General features: G+C 35.5%; 1 protein-coding gene across 1 annotated transcript in view; it reads left to right on the top strand.

The window, feature by feature from the left end:
* LOC111158199 (EF-hand calcium binding domain 13) overlaps nt 1–17025 on the top strand; it is a 91324-nt gene that overhangs the window by 10786 nt on the left and 63513 nt on the right. Inside the window, exons 3-6 of the mRNA XM_022520115.1 lie at nt 767–881; nt 3172–3302; nt 4103–4185; nt 6174–6317. Coding sequence (XP_022375823.1) covers nt 767–881; nt 3172–3302; nt 4103–4185; nt 6174–6317 — 473 coding nt within the window. The remainder of the gene's footprint in view (nt 1–766; nt 882–3171; nt 3303–4102; nt 4186–6173; nt 6318–17025) is intronic.

Here is a 17025-nt window from a genome sequence, read left to right as displayed (position 1 = left end):
TAAAGTCCTACAACCAGAGATGCCTGGGTGGCTTCATCAGTTAAATGTCTGCCTTTGGCTCTGGTCATGATCCCACACGGGGCTCCTTCCTCAGTGGGGAGCCTGCTTCTCCCTCTGCCTGCCACTCACCCTGTCTGTGCACTCGTTCTCTCTTTCTCTCTCTCTGTGACAAATAAATAAATAAAAATCTTTAAAAAAAAATCCTACAACTGTGGTAATACAATCAGCAAAATCCAGACTGGGAAATCTATAAGACAAATTGCCTGGAAATGATGATCTTGATGATGATAAAAGACATGGTAGGAGAACCTATAGATAAATGGAGATTTAAAAGACACATCAACAAACTGTAATGGGGACCTTATTGAATCCTGATGCAAAGTGTTAAAAATTTTTGATATTTATGAAACAGTTGGAAATTTGAACACTGACTGTGTTTGGTAATATTAAGAAATTATTGTTAATTTTTTGGGTGTCATCATTGTGTTCCAAATATATTTAAAAAAACACCTTTTAGAAATTCATACTAAAATTTTTTCACATGAAATAATATAATGTTGGAATTTGCTTCAAAATAATAAGAAATGGGAGTATCTGAATGAAATAGGATTGCCCATTATTGAAGCTGGGTGATGGGTACATGGGAAAATTATCACATTACTCTACTCTTGTATATGTTTGAAAAGTTCTGCAAATAAAAGATGAAAAACAATAAGTAATAAAAAAAAGTAATTCAGGAATTACTCCATTTTTATATGCATTTTAGGAACGCAACATCAGTATTCCTGTGTGGAGAAGAAAAATTCTCTGATTTTTCAGGAGAAGAAAATGTCAAGAGAGAGAAAACTTTACAAGGACAATTGCATACTAAAAGGACTGAGGTAAATTAATGATCTGGAAATATTTATTTTACTTTTGAGTGTTGCTTTTGGCTTTCAGACATTCCATATCATTTTAGTTCAAGTATTGAAATGTCACAATCTGAAATACTTCCACTTCTTCCTCTTCTCCCTTTCAATCCTCCCCCTTTTCCTCCTTTTCTTCTTCTTCCTTTTTTTTTTAATATAACAAAGAACCCTTTTCCCCCTTTTCCTCCATTAGACTTTCATTTTTATGAAATAAAGGTGCTCTCTGTTAATACTTCCGCTGTTATAATAATGACCTAGTCATTCCTTCGCTGTGGCAGCATAAATTCAGTCCTGGCCTCCAACTTGCTCTGTGTATGGTCTTCTCACCTGTGTTTGTATCCTAGGTCCTGTTCTACTTTTATAAACACATCATTGTAGATCTCATTTTGAGATCCTTGACTTTGTTCCATCTGCAAAGACCTTTTACCAAATAAAGTCACATATATGTTCCAAGGATTAGGATATGGGCATATCTTTTTGTGGGGCTGCCATTCAATCTACTACATTCACTATATGATGTACTTAGATACACTCTCTTTTGTCTGGATAATTTCTCCCATCTGTTTTCTAGTTTTTCTTTCTCTAGCTGAATCTAATCTGCAGTTTAACCTGTCTATTGAGATATTAATTTCAGTGCTTATATTTTTTACTTCTAGAAATTTTATTTATTATTTTTTTAAAATCTGCCTTCTGTCATTTTCTTTGTTCATGTTCCATAGTTGTTTCAAGATTGATATCTGATAAACCTAATATAAAGTCCTTGGGGATCTAAATCTGCTATTTATTGCTTTGTCTAATTCTCACTCATTAACTTATATCCTTATATCCTATATATCAAACTATATATTTGATCTAAATCTGTGGGAATCTCATGATGACTCTGGATTTAGAGTACTCTCCTCCAGGAGAATTTGAATTCACTCCTGCCCTGCACTTTAGAATTGTTACAAACATGGAACCACTTTAAATGAATTTTTTGGTTTCTATTTTCCTAGCCCATGTATTTAGTGTAGATTTGAGTTCTGTACTTATGTGTGGGTAGACTGTAGCTATAACTAATCAAGAAGAGTACTCTCTTTTCTCTCTCTTTTTCCAGCCAAGAGCTGAGACAAAGACAGATTTTATTCTGCATAGTTCTGTTTGGGATAAATTGTTTTGTTTTTGTTTTGCTATTTCCCCCCAGCCTATTCTTGCTGGTAACATTGCCTTTTGAAAATTTTGGCTCTATGTGGGATCTCAGTACCAATTCTTACCAATCTTATATGTTTTCAGAGTCTTCTTTCTACATCCTGCATGGTCTTAGAAAGACAAGGCTCTAGATTCCATGTAAAATTGAAGACACCTACTATTATAGTCCTCATTTTCTAAAATGACGCTTTTCTATCTATCTAGCTACTTGCCACTTCTGAATCTTGTTTATACGTACATGTTAAGTGGATCATTTTCTCAATCATAAGGATAATTTAAAGCATAACTGCCAGGTGCCTGGCTGGCTCAGTGGATTAAGCCTCTGCCTTTGGCTCAGGTCATGATCTCAGGGTCCTGGGGTCGAGCCCTGCATTGGGGTGGGGGTGGGAATCTCTGCTCAGCGGGGATCCTGCTTCCTTCCTCTCTCTCTGCCTGCCTCTCTGCCTATTTGTGATGTCTGTCTGTCAAATAAATAAATAAAAGTCTTTAAAAAAAAAAGCATAACTACCTATGTTATTTGGTGGTGGGTTTTTTTTTTTTTTTTTTAAGATTTTGTTATTTGTGTGTGAGAGAGAGAGCAAAAGCAGGGGGAGCTGCAGGCAGAGGGAGAACCAGGCTCCCTGCTGAGCAAGGAGCCTGATGTGGGATTTGATCCCAGGACCCCAGGGGATTATGACCTGAGCCAAAGACAGATGCTTAACTGACTGAGCCATCCAGGCATCCCACTACCTGTATTATTTAAATAACTGTTTTGCTCATATAGTCAGAGCCTATATGTGTAGTCTAGAATTTGGTGGTCTTGTCTTTACTGTACCATAGATTTGCCGTGCTTTGTAAAATCAGTTATTATAAACAGAATATTAATATTAATTAGGAGATGATTTAGTTGCATGCTTAGAAAAATGTGGCTTTGCAAAAAATTATTGTATAGTTTATTTCAAATTTTAGTATATGTAAACTAATTTCCTTATAAAAAGCAATTTTACATCAATGAGGAGCTTAGATATGATATGAGGTGCCTACCTTTTAAGAGGTCTGTGATCTCAGGCATCAACATTCTTGTATTTGGCTCTAGATCGCCTCTTCCTCAGTGAAGCTGTCAAAGGAGAAGATGACCAGGAAAGAAAACTCTTTATTCAAGTTGCCGAATCAGTACAGCGTTCACAAGATTTTACCACCCCTTTGTACATCTTCCTCAATTATTCGGTATTTAAGTCACTGTATTTTTTTACCCTAAATATTGCATTCAGATTTTTTTTTTCTTTTTTGGAATCATCTATCCTTTCCACATATTTTGCATACTGCAGAATAGTTTGTGCAAACTAAGACTATGCTTTAGGAAGGGTGATGTAGAGCTGAGCTTACTGTATATGGAAATGAGAGTCTTGGACTCGAGTCCTTATTGACCTCACATGCTAGCTTAGGCTCTTGTACAATTCACTTTGTATCCCTGGGCCTCAGTCTCCACATCTGTGCAAGATTCTTGTACTAGATGGACCCTTAAGATTTCTTCTAACACTAACATTTTATGATTTCAGTTTTTTATGCATTATGGGATTAGATAAATCACCTTTTCAAAATGTTTTTACTGACAAGTTGTGGAATCTGGGATTCTTTGCTATTTAAAGATATTCCTATTTTTCCTTACTATAATAACTCTGAAAATTTGCTGTGACTTGAATTAAGAGTAACAGCCAAATGATTGTGGATGGTGGGCACTACTCACTGACTAGGGTAAATTTTGCTCCAGAGAGCACCTAAAAGAAGCAAGCGGGGGGATTCTGGGATGAAGAATATATAATTCACTATCACTTAGAAAGTTCTTTAAGAAAGGTTGTTATGGAGTAAGACACTGGAGACTCTCAAACCATTGATAGGTTTATTAATATTTTAATGGAAAAATGGCATAAATATTGTGTGTGTGTGTGTCTGTGTGTGTGTGCGCACGCGTGCGCTGTTTTACTTTGTTTTTGTGCTGCTTTCTAATGTGGCTGTTTCTTTGACAGGAAAAGGGAAATGATTTCTAGCCTCTACAAGACATTATATAATGAAGAACCTCAAAGAAACTTATACTCACAAGAATTAAGTGGTAATAATAGGTTCTAGAATTTCTTGAATTAATTTCCTGATTGTGTGCTTAATAGAAATTGTTTCAGTGGTTAGTATCTCTTTCTTTACTCCTAATGGCATATAATATCAATTAATATTACATGATATGGCAAATGCTGTAGCCTGTGAGCAAGGCATAAGTATATTAAGTATTCATGAATATCTTCTGTCGTATTGATGAGATAGGCAAAATATAACATGTACTTATTCTAGTTCAAATTATTTGGGAAAAAAGTCTGGATATTACATCCAATTAATGTATTAGTGAGCATTGGAGTCACTGATTTTACTGGGATTTAGTCCTTGGTATCTTAATATTAAGAATCATAGTACCCTTCACTTCTTGACACTGAATTCTTCCATATCTTGGGTCTCTCCTCTATATTTATGGAGTCATTTGGTATATTTTCCCTCTTACCTTAACTCTGGTCATCATATTAGGCCTTTTTTAAAAAGTAATCTCTATGCCCAATATGGGGCTCAGACTCACAACCTCAGGATCAAGAGTTGCATGCTCTTATAACTGAGCCAGCCAGGCACCCCTGTATTAGGCATCTTTTATCTCCCATTTTTATTGGGATATAATTAAGATGAAGCACTGTATATGTTTAAGGTGTGCAGCATATTGACCTGACTTAAATATATTGTGAAATGATTACCACAATAGTTAATATCTGTCATCTCATATAGATACAGAAAAAAGGAAAACATTTCCCTTGTGGGGAGAACTCTTAGGATTGTAAACATCCATGGCCTTCCCTATTTTCTCATTGGAGAAAATGCCCTTTCACTTCTTGATTTTCTTTCATGCAATTTTTTTCTACTTCCTCAGGGACTATGTCAATTTTTTAAAAAGATTTATTTATTTATTTGAGAGAGAGAGAGAAAGAGCAGGGGGAGGGACAAAAGCAGAAGGAGAGGGGCGCCTGGGTGGCTCAGTGGGTTAAGCCGCTGCCTTCGGCTCAGGTCATGATCTCAGAGTCCTGGGATCGAGCCCCGCATCGGGCTCTCTGCTCTCTAGGGGAGCCTGCTTCCTCCTCTCTCTCTGCCTGCCTCTCTGCCTGCTTGTGATCTCTCTGTCAGGTAAATAAATAAAATCTTTAAAAAAAAAAAAAAAAAGCAGAAGGAGAGAGAGAGAGAATCTCAAGTAGACGCCACACTGAGCTTGGAGCTGATTCGGGGCTATGTCTCACAACCCTGAGATCATGACCTAAGCGGAAACCAAGTCGTTGATGCTTAACCAGTTGAGCCACCCATGTGCCCCAGGACTATGTCAACTTTATACTCTGTTTTTCCAAGAAGCTTCTTCAAAGAGTTGTTTTCCTTAATTACATATTTACTTCCCATTTCACTTACACCTGGTTTCCATCTCCAATACCCTATTAAAACTATTATTAAAGTCAGTATTATCAATGTTTTAGTCTTTCTCTGGTATTTAGCACTGTCATCTTGCATCTCTTTTTCTGAATATTACGTGTTGTATCCATACTGAACTAAATTCAACTCAGCAGACATTTTTTGAGGATCTATCCTGAGTTAGACACTAGCACTTGAAGAATGAAAAATCTTGCCCCCTAGAAGTTGACAGTTTAGTGAGGGGTATTAACATGCAAACAGTCACAATACCAAGAGCTTTGACTGAGATCCATACCTAGTATATAGGAGCATGGAAGAGGGATTTAACATTCCCAGATAAAGTTGTGGGAGCCTTTATGATGTCAATTTTGCATGACTTTCTTATAGTTTCTGAGGGTTCTTTAGGAAACTTACATATTTGGAGGCCATTCACAGAGACAGACCTAAAAAAGTCACAAGATCCATTTTAAAGCAAAGGGTTAGAACACAAAGATTTGCTCTCTTTCTTCTTTTGGTGATTATTGTTGTTGTTTTTCCTTGAGTGAGGGTGTCGCAGGGATAAGGATAGTTATTCATTGGAATTAATTAACTGTTTTTGGGGTTTGTGTTTAGCACTTCAGAAGGCCTGTAAAATTTTCAGCAAAATCCAGAGTGGTAAGATTTATGTGAATGATCTGCCAACGATCCATCACATGTTGAAGATTTTTATAAGTGACTCAGAAATGCAAAAAGCTCTAAAGACTATTGATATTGATGGTAAGTTTTATGTTTTAATTATTACTTTAGAGTCTGTAAACATAGATATAAATGATATGTTGGTCAGATTAATTGCAAATCATAAGAAAGCTAAGCTTTATAATATGTTGTAAAAACTTCTTTTGCACATTTATGGTAATGAGATTGAAAGTTGAGCCTCAGGTAATAATTGGATTCTTAATTACTGCATTAGATTATGACATACTTTCATCAATGTTTGTTATTTTTAGACTCTTAATTTTTGCTAATTGCATAGGATAGGGATGGGATAGGGAAAATTTCTTAAGGCAAAATGTTTGAGTATAAGAGAACAGATTAATATATTTATATTAAAATTAAGAACTTTAATTTATCAAAAGACACCTTAAAGTAAAAAGATAAGTTACAAACTTGGAAATAATTGCAACTCACAGAACTGGCAAAGGATTAGTTTATAGAATGTGTAAAGAACTCATACAAATCAGTAATAGAATAGAAAAATGGGTAAGATACATGGACAAGTATTTCACATAAAAGAAAATATATATAGCCAATTGTCATATAAAAATATGTTCTATCATTAGTAGCCAAGGAAATGCAAATCAAAAACTGAATAATTTCATTTAAAATCACCTAGAAAAGTAATTTTTCTTTTGTAGTCAGTGTCTAGTACTTTAATTAAAGAAGTACATAATAGAGAATTGATTACCTTTACAGACCATTCTAAGCTTGTTAGGGAGGAGAGACAAGCTTAGAATAAAAATGGAATAGATAAGTTGAAGGGGTAGCCAGAAATAAAATAAATTCAGTATACATAAATGCAAAGTAATACTCTAAGGTTGAAAGCACCAAGCTGTTCAAATATAAGATGTGGATTTATCATTATAAAAGATTTGTGGATGGAAAATCCTATGAGAGGTATGGACCACCCATAGAATGTTACTAAGCAATCTAGTAGTATTGAATTGAAAAGTTGCAATAGTGCGTATGTATCCAATCTGTCCAGCTATCCAAATCATCCCATCATTTTTTGAGTGTCTACTGTAGACAGCTTTCAGAAGGTATAAAAATAAAATGATATAAATAAAACTTTTAGAAGAGTTAAGAAGCAGCTCTATTTTTTTCTGACATGTTTATTTATCCATATGTTAATTTTCTTGGTGATTTTTTTTGGAGATTTATATTAAAATAATTATTCAAAGTGGAAATAACTTCATTCTCTAGAAGAATATAAAGAAGAAAGTAAGGAGAATATAAAGAAGAAAGTAAAACTTATGTGTAATCCCACTACATAAAGGCAAACTTTGGTATTTTTACATATATTTTTCTAGGATTGTCCTAAGCATGTGAGTGTGTGTGTTTGTGTGTATGTGTGTAAATGTGGTATACACACAAGCATGAACACATAATTAAAAATATACATGGACTCATATGCATACAGTCTTTTTCTGTTAGCATTATATGTTAGTCAACTTTCCATGCCTTGGATTTCTAATAACAATATTACTAAAAACCTTAAAAATTTCACATTCTTTGACATAGCAATTTCAGTTTTAGCTATCTTTTGTCTGATGGGAGAGAAAACAATGCTTGTAACTGTAAGAATATTAGAAATAATTTATACTTATATAGATTATTTGTTATATAGCTTATTTTTCAGAACAATTTGTTTTGGTTTTTTGATCTATCCCATAGAATAACTCACAGCCATTTAAAAAGGCAATATGGGGGCGCCTGAGTGGCTCAGTGGGTTAAGCCGCTGCCTTCGGCTCAGATCATGATCTCAGGGTCCTGGGATGGAGTCCCGCGTCGGGCTCTCTGCTCAGCGGGGAGCCTGCTTCCCTCTCCCTCTCTCTCTCTCTCTCTCTCTCTCTGCCTGCCTCTCTGTCTACTTGTGATCTGTCTCTGTCAAATAAATAAATAAAATCTTTAAAAAAAATAGAATAAAAAGGTAATATGGACCTATACTTATTTATATGGAAAGTTGACCAACATACAATGTTACATTTTAATTGGTCTCAGGTTGATTAATGTGAAATTACCTCTAAAATTTTTGCTGTAACAAGTAATGCTACAAAGAATGTTCTTATTCATAATTCTTGCACATCTGTGTAAATATTTTTATAGGATAGATTCCTAGAAGTGAAGAAGCTTGGTCATAGGATATGCATATGTCATAGGAAAATGGCTTATGTCAAATTGTTATTTCATCCAGCTTTCTTGAGATATAATTGACAAATAAAATTGCGTATATTGTATATATTTAAGGTATACAACATGATGATTTGGTATACATACACATTGTGAAATGGTTACCACAGTCAAGTAAATAACACATCTATCACCTCACCTAGCTACTTTACATGTGTGTATGTGATGAGAACACTAAGTTCTCTTAAGATCTACTCTCTCGGGGTGCCTGGGTGGCTCAGTGGGTTAAAGCCTCTGCCTTCGTCTCAGATCATGATCTCAGGATCCTGGGATCGAGCCCCACATCGGGCTCTCTGCTCCGTGGGGAGCCTGCTTCCTCCTCTCTCTCTGCCTACCTCTTTGCCTACTTGTGATCTCTGTCTGTCAAATAAATAAAAAATCTTAAAAAAAAAGATGTACTCTCTCAGCAAATTTCAAATATATAATATAGTATTATTAACTATAGTCACCATGTTGTATATTAGATTCCCAGAACTTTTTCATCTTATACCTAAAATTTGTATCCTTTGACAAACATCTGCCCATTTCCTCCATGCCCCAAAGTCTATCAGATGGGTTTATATATAGTTACATAAATACCACATTTTCTTTGTTCCTCTGTTGGTGAGCACTTAGGCTGTTTCCATTTCATGGCCATTGTGAATAATGCTGCAATGAATGCTGAGTGCACATATCTCTTTAAGATAGTGCTTTTATTTCCTTTGAATATATATACACAGAAGTGAGCTTGCTGGATGATATGGTTGTATATCATAATTGTTTATACCAGTGGAATTTTAAATTATCTGCATATTTTATAGTTTTATTGAGGTATAATCAGAATATTTAAAGTATACAGTTTGAAAATTTTAACCTATGTATTGTGACAAGCCAGTACCTCTTTTATCTACCTCTTTGTAAGTCCTCATTCTCTCTCCACAAGCCCTGTCACCACTCCCCAAGTAAACACTAATCTGCTTCTGTCACTACAGATTGTTTATATTTTCTAGAATTCTATATAAATGGGATCATGCAGTAAGTACTCATTTTTTTAGTCTCATTTCTTTCATTCAGCATAATTATATTGAGATTAATCTACGATTTTATACACTGAAGTTTATTTCTTTTTGTTGCTAAGTAGTATTCACTTTTATGGATATACCAGAATTTGTTTATCCATTCACTAATGGTGGACATTTGAGTTGTTTCCAGTTTTTGGCTATTACTAATGAAGCTGGTATAAACACTCATTTGTATGTCTTTGTGTGGTGATATGCTTTCATTTTTCTTGGGTAAATACTTGGTGGTAGAATGATTGGGTCATATGGTAGATATATATTTAAATTTTTTAGAAACTGCTAAACTGTGCTTCCAAAGCAGCTAAATTATTTTACATTGCCATGAGCAGTATATGAGAGTCCTAGTTGCTCCTTATCCTTGACAATCCTGGAATTGGTGAGCCTTTAAAAATTGTAGTCATTCTAATAGATGTATGGTATTATCTCATTGTGGTTTTAATTTATATTTCCTGAATGATCCAATGATTTTAAACATATTTTCATGTGCTTATTTGCTATCTATTTATCTTTTGCCCATTAAAAATATGTTTGTATTCTTATTGCATTTTGAAAGTATATATTCTGAATATGAGTTCTTTCCTGGATATGATTAGTAAATACATTCTTCTAGTGTATGACTTGTCTTTTCATTTTTTGAAGAATGTCTTTCAAAAGGTGTAAGTTCATACTTCTGAGGAAGTCTAGTCTACAATTATTTATTTTATAGATTGTGTTTTTGATGTTTTATCCAAAAGGTTTTTGTTTAACTCTAGATCACATAGAAATCAGAAAACTAGTCAAAGTAGTTGATTGAAATTTGTGCAGTTGTTTCATTGTTTTTGAAGGAGAAGCCACTCTCAAGTTATTATTCTGAAAAAGAAGTTTTGAGGCAGACAACTTGACAAACTTTCTGATATTAGAAAAAGAGTTTCTGTGGTTTAGAAATGAGAACAACTAAGCCTTGTCAATTTCTCTGATGGTAAAAGCCTGCAGACCACTAGAAGCCCTGAAATGTTCTTTTATAAGTTACTTGGTTCAGATGATATTAAATGGAATTTTGGGTTTATAATCATTTCTTCAGAAATAGATAAACCCTTTCAAAGTTGGCCATATTTACTAAGAGGGAAATGACTTCATAGTTATTTAACTTGCAGAATCTTGAAAAATTCAGATGTTCCTTGACACAGATCTATGCTTGTCTAGAAAATGGGATTTAAGAATCCTGATTCTGTGTTTTATCACACTTTGTAAATCTGGGTTTTCAGCTCTAGTTGCTATTAGACATGACCTGTGCGTTATCATGCAAAAAAGTCATAATTTCAACTTCTCATGCAAGCCAATCAAAAAATTCTTACTGACATTTTCATTTGTATAATTTAGATATCTTTTTTTCTTCTTTTAAGAAATAGGCATTACTTTTTGCTTGAGAAATGAGATAACTTTTGGGGGTAAGGATTGGTTTAATATTGTGCAATATTTTGTGCATTTGTTTTAATGTATTTTGTGTGTATGTGTATGTAATTAGAGCGAGAGTGAGAGCAAGAGTGGAAAGGAGGAGAGGAGAGAGGGTGATGGAACAATGTGAGGCAAAGCTTTCATTAGAATTTCAACTGGATCCACAGTCTCCCCCAAAACCACTGGTATAGGAGGGCATTAAAATCAATCCTATTCTTTCACGTTAACACCATTATGTATATAAAATTGACATGTTGCATGATTTTTTTTTGCATCTAATTACAAATATAAAAATTAGAGCTTTGAGCAAAGAGCACTGCAGTATGTTTAATTCTAGTCTGTATCATTCTTATTATTGTGGAGCACTACTATATAATTACAATATGTACTTTTTTGAGTATATTTTCTTTTTACATTCTATATTTAATGTTAATGTTGACTACTCTTGTGTATAGACTATGGTATTCTAATATCAGTTAATTCTATTCACATTTTTAGTTTGCATTTTTATCTCATATTCTTAGTATGCTAATGCAGTTTTTTTTTTCACTCTGTTTTTGAACCATTATTACAGTTAATGGAATGCTGGACTTTTCAGATTTCCTTAAGGCTGTGAACGATGTTTGTTATTTGGTCTCTCAGGATCCAGGTAAAAAATATGATTCTTCAAAATTATGGAAGAGAATGATTGTGATTGTAACTGAATTTAAGGTGGGGTGGTTATATGAATTTAAATTTTTTTCAGATTTTTTTTTAAAGATTTGATTTATTTGACAGAGAGATAGCAAGAGCAGGTGTTCAAGCAGGGGGAGTGGGAGAGGGAGAAGCAGGCTTCCCACTGAACGGGGATCCTGATGTGAGGCTCCATCCTAGAACCCTGGGATTATGACCTGAGCTGAATGCACATGCCTGAGGACTGAGCCACCCAGGCACCCCTTTCAGAATGTTTTCAGTATTTTCCCCCAGTAGTCTAGGTTGAAAAAAATTAGACATGAGTTGTTTCATAAAAGGCACTGAAAAATGTGGATCCCTTGCATGGTACCTAATTTTCTTTCTTTAATCTCCATTGGATGCACACAACTGCTAGATTAATTTTCTTTTCAAAGATTTTGTTTAATTTGAGAGAGAGAGTGAGACAGCACAAGTAAGGGGAGCAGCAGGCAGAGTGAGAGGAAGAAGCAGGCTCCCCACTGAGCAGGGAGCCCAGTGTGGGACTTGATCCCCAGACCCTGGGATCATGACCTGAGCCAAAGGCAGACGTTTAACTGACTGAGCCACCCAGATGCCCTAGATTAGTTTTCTTTTCTTTTTTTTAATTAATTATTTTTATTAACATATAATGTATTATTTGCCCCAGGGGTACAGGTCTGTGAATCATCAGTCCTACACACTTCACAGCACTCACCATAGCACATATCTTCCTCAATGTCCATAACCCAACCACCCTCTCCCTGCCCACCTCCCCCCGACAACCCTCAGTTTGTTTTGTGAGATTAAGAGTCTCTTATGGTTTGTCTCCCTTCCGATCCCATCTTGTTTTCATTTTTTCCTTCCCTATCCCCCAGAACCCCCACTCTGCCTCTCAAATTCCTCATATCAGAGAGATCATATAATTGTCTTTCTCTGATTGACTTATTTCACTAAGCATAATACCCTCTAGTTCCATCCATGTTATTGCAGATGGCAAGATTTCATTTCTTTTGATGGCTGCATAGTATTCCATTGTATGTATGTGTGTGTTCACACCCCACATCTTTATTTATTCATCTATTGATGGACATTTAGGTTCTTTCCATAGTTTGGCTATTGTGGACATTGCTGCTATAAACACTTGGGTGCATATGCCCCTTCAGATCACTACATTTGTATCTTTAGGGTGAATACCTAGTAGTGCGATTGCTGGGTCATAGGGTACCTCTATTTTTAACTTTTTGAGGAATCTCCATGCTGTTTTCCAGAGTGGCTGCACTAGCTTGCATTCCCACCAACAGTGTAGGAGGGTTCCCCTTTCTCCGCATCCTTGCCAACATCCGTCATTTCCTGACTTGTTAATTTTAGCCATTCTGACTGGTGTGAAGTGGTATCTCATTGTGGTTTTGATTTGTATTTTCCTGATGCCGAGTGATGTGGAGCACTTTTTCATGTGTGGTGTGTTGGCCATCCGGATGTCTTCTTGCAGAAATGTCTGTTCATGTCCTCTGCCCATTTCTTGATTGGATTATTTGTTCTTTGGGTGTTGAGTTTGATAAGTTCTTTATAGATTTTGGGTACTAGCCCTCTATCTGATATGTCAATTGTGAATATCTTCTCCCTTTCTGTCAGCTGTCTTTTGGTTTTGTTGACTGTTTCCTTTGCTGTGCAAAAGCTTTTGATCTTGATGAAGTCTCAATAGTTCATTTTTGGCCTTGCTTCCTTTGCCTTTGGTGATGTTTCTAGGAAGAAGTTGCTGCAGCTGAGGTCGAAGAGGTTGCTGCCTGTGTTCTCCTCAAGGATTTTGATGGATTTCCTCTCACACTGAGGTCTTTCATCCATTTTGAGTCTATTTTTGTGTGTGGTGTAAGGAAATGGCCCAGTTTCATTCTTCTACATGTGGCTGTCCAATTTTCTCAACACCATTTGTTGAAGAGACTTTTTTCCATTGGACATTCTTTCCTGCTTTGTTGAAGGTTAGTTGACCATTGAGTTGAGAGGATCCGTGTCTGGGCTTGCTGTTCTGTTCCAGTGATCTATGTGTCTGATTTTGTGTCAGTACCATACTGTCTTGATTGATGACTACAGCTTTGTAATAGAGCTTGAAGTGATTTCCACCAATTCCAATTGTGATGCCACCAGCTTTGGCTTTCTTTTTCAACATTCCTCTGGCTATTCCTGGTCTTTCTGACTCCATATAAATTTTAGGATTATTTGTTCCATTTCTTTGAAGAAAATTGATGGTATTTTGATAGGAATTGCATTAAATGTATAGATTGCTTTAGGAAGCATAGACATTTTCACAATATTTGTTCTTGCAATCCATGAACATGGAACATTTTTCCATTTCTTTGTGTCTTCCTCAGTTTCTTTCATGAGTACTTTATAGTTTTCTGAGTACAGATTCGTTGTCTCTTTGGTTAGGTTTATTCCTAGGTATCTTATGGTTTTGGGTGCAATTGTAAATGGGATTGACTCCTTAATTTCTCTTTCTTCTGTCTTTTTGGTGTATAGAAATGCAACTGATTTCAGTGCACTGATTTTATATCCCGACACTTTATTAAATTCCTGTATGAATTCTAGCAGTTTTGGGGTGCAGTCTTTTGGGTTTTCCACATAAAGTATCATATCATCTGCAAAGAGTAAGAGTTTGACGACTTCTTTGCCAATTCAGATGCCTTTAATTTCTTTTTGTTGTCTGATTGCTGAGGCTAGGACTTGTAGTACTATGTTGAACAGCAGTGGTGATAGTGGACATCCCTGCCGTGTTCTTTAACCCACTGAGCCACCCAGGCACACCCCCCCTTTTTTAAAAAAAGATTTTATTTGTTTATTTGACAGACAGAGATCACAAGTAGGCAGAGAGGCAGGAGGAAGCAGGCTCCCTGCTGAGCAGAGAGCCCGATGTGGGGCTCGATCCCAGGACCCTGGGATCATGACCTGAGCCAAAGGCAGAGGCTTTGCCATGTTCTTGACCTTAGGGGAAAAGCTCTCATTTTTTTTCCCATTGAGAATAATATTCGCTGTGGGTTTTTCATCGATGGCTTTGATGATATTAAGGAATGTACCCTCTATCCCTACACTGTGAAGAGTTTTGATCAAGAAAGGATGCTGTACTTTTCGAACGCCTTTTCAGCATCTATTGAGAGTATCATATGGTTCTTATTCTTTCTTTTATTAATGTATCATATCACATTGATTTGTGGATGTTGAACCAACATTGCAGCCCAGGAATAGATTAGTTTTCTTAATGTGATTTTTGTCATGTCATTTTGCTGCTCAAAAATTTAGATGTTCTTTCTATGATTAAATGAATGAAGTCCAAACTCTTATGCCTGGCGTCCTCACCTCTTCATAATTTTGCTTGCCATTCCTCCTTTCTCTGTAGGGTCTTTTCCAGGGAAGAACCCCATGCTCCAGTTAATCAAAAATATTACCAATTTCATTTTTATTTCCACACCTTTGTTCATGTGTGTTTTTCTTTTTTTCTCTTTGAAGTCTCAAACATGTCTGTTTTCTTCTATAGCTTAACAGTACCCTCTGCACTGCTTATATTTCTCTCCCAAAATTTCATATACTGATGGATATCCTAACAACTTTTAGTTTATACTACATATAAATTGCAAAGAACGTGATAGGAAGAACTATTCATGTTAGTGATAGAAACGGTGCTTCCGTCTGATAGTGTTCATGACCTAATTTTAACTGTTCCTTGGTTTAAAACACAACACAACACAACACAACTCAACAAAAGCCAGTTCCTTGGTTTTTCCATTAGGCAAGATCAAGTTCCTATAATCAGTTCTTGGGATTACATATTTTTGTAGTCAACCTCACTGTATTTTCTTAGAATCAAGGATGTATGAATGTGATAGTCTTCATATAACTGGATAAGCAAGCAAAAGGCTAGAAAAACTTTAATGTTTATGTATTTCTTAATGTAATAAATGTTATTAAATGCCTACTATATGCAGCAATTAACAATATAGATATAATGCTTGGCTTGCTTTTCTTTTGTTAATCCTTACTTCCTACTTGACATTTTGCTTAACTCCTATAGTATTGGGTTTCTCCTGGTTCTCCTATGTCATCTTGAAAACCAAGGTTTTTTCCTTGACTATAGATGTATATGTATGTTTGGTTTCCTAAGTGCTGCCTACTTTTCAAGCCAAAGTTTAGCTGCCATGTATTCCTTTGTTTTTCAAGTCCCAGATTGCTATTTTGACCTTATTTTTGTTTACTGTCAAATGTTTTGAGACTAACAAAGTCCCAAGTTTCTTTTTCACCTCTTAAAACAATATGCCTAATCCTTGAATATGCTATTTTTATAAAATATCCAAGCAAAATATAAAAAATATGTAAAAGACCCTCTTTAATCCTTCTTAGATTGTTAATTTAATGTTGACTTTAGAATCTTTTTATGTGCAATTATGAATCTATATGTATATATACATACTTATATATTTTGTAAGACAAAATGAGTTATCAGTTACTAGGCAGAGGAGAATAAGAGGACGAAATCTACAGAGGCAAGTGAAAAAATCAAGCATACAGTTAGGAATCAAGAGACCCAAGAAAATAGAAGGGAAAAATAGAATTATCTTCTACTTGAAGACAAAGGGATCATGCCAAATATATTGTTGTCTAGCATGATTTTTTTTTGAACTGAATAATATGTCTTAGAAGATTTTCCATGCCAGTTGGTGTAGGTCAGCCTATTACTTTTTTTTTTTTTTAAAGATTTTATTTATTTATTTGTCAGAGAGAGAGAGAGGGAGAGAGAGCAAGCACAGGCAGACAGAATGGCAGGCAGAGGCAGAGGGAGAAGCAGGCTCCCTGATGAGCAAGGAGCCCGATGTGGGACTCAATCCCAGGACGCTGGGATCATGACCTGAGCCGAAGGCAGCTGCTTAACCAACTGAGCCACCCAGGCGTCCCAGCCTATTACTTTTTTTTTTTTTTATTTTTTTAATTTTTTTTATTTTTTTTAATTTTTTTTTTAAAGATTTTATTTATTCGACAGAGAGAGAGATCACAAGCAGAGAGAGAGAGAGAGAGAGAGGAGGAAGCAGGCTCCCTGCCTAGTAGAGAGCCCGATGTGGGACTCGATCCCAGAACCCTGAGATCAGGACCTGAGCTGAAGGCAGAGGCTTAACCCACTGAGCCACCCAGGCAGCCCCAGCCTATTACTTTTTAATAGCTGCATGGTATCTGAAGAATGCAGATATACTATGATTTATTTAACTAGTCCTTTATTATTGAATATTTAATTGTTCTAATTATCTTAGTATTATAAACAGTTTCACAATGAATATAACTTTTTAATATTTTTATAT

The sequence above is a fragment of the Enhydra lutris genome, unplaced genomic scaffold, assembly GCF_002288905.1.
Source record: "Enhydra lutris kenyoni isolate GAN:26980312 unplaced genomic scaffold, ASM228890v2 scaffoldscaffold57, whole genome shotgun sequence".
Taxonomy (NCBI): Eukaryota; Metazoa; Chordata; class Mammalia; order Carnivora; family Mustelidae; genus Enhydra; species Enhydra lutris.
The sequence above is the reverse complement of the archived record's forward strand: the minus strand, read 5'-3'. Positions and strand labels throughout refer to the sequence as shown.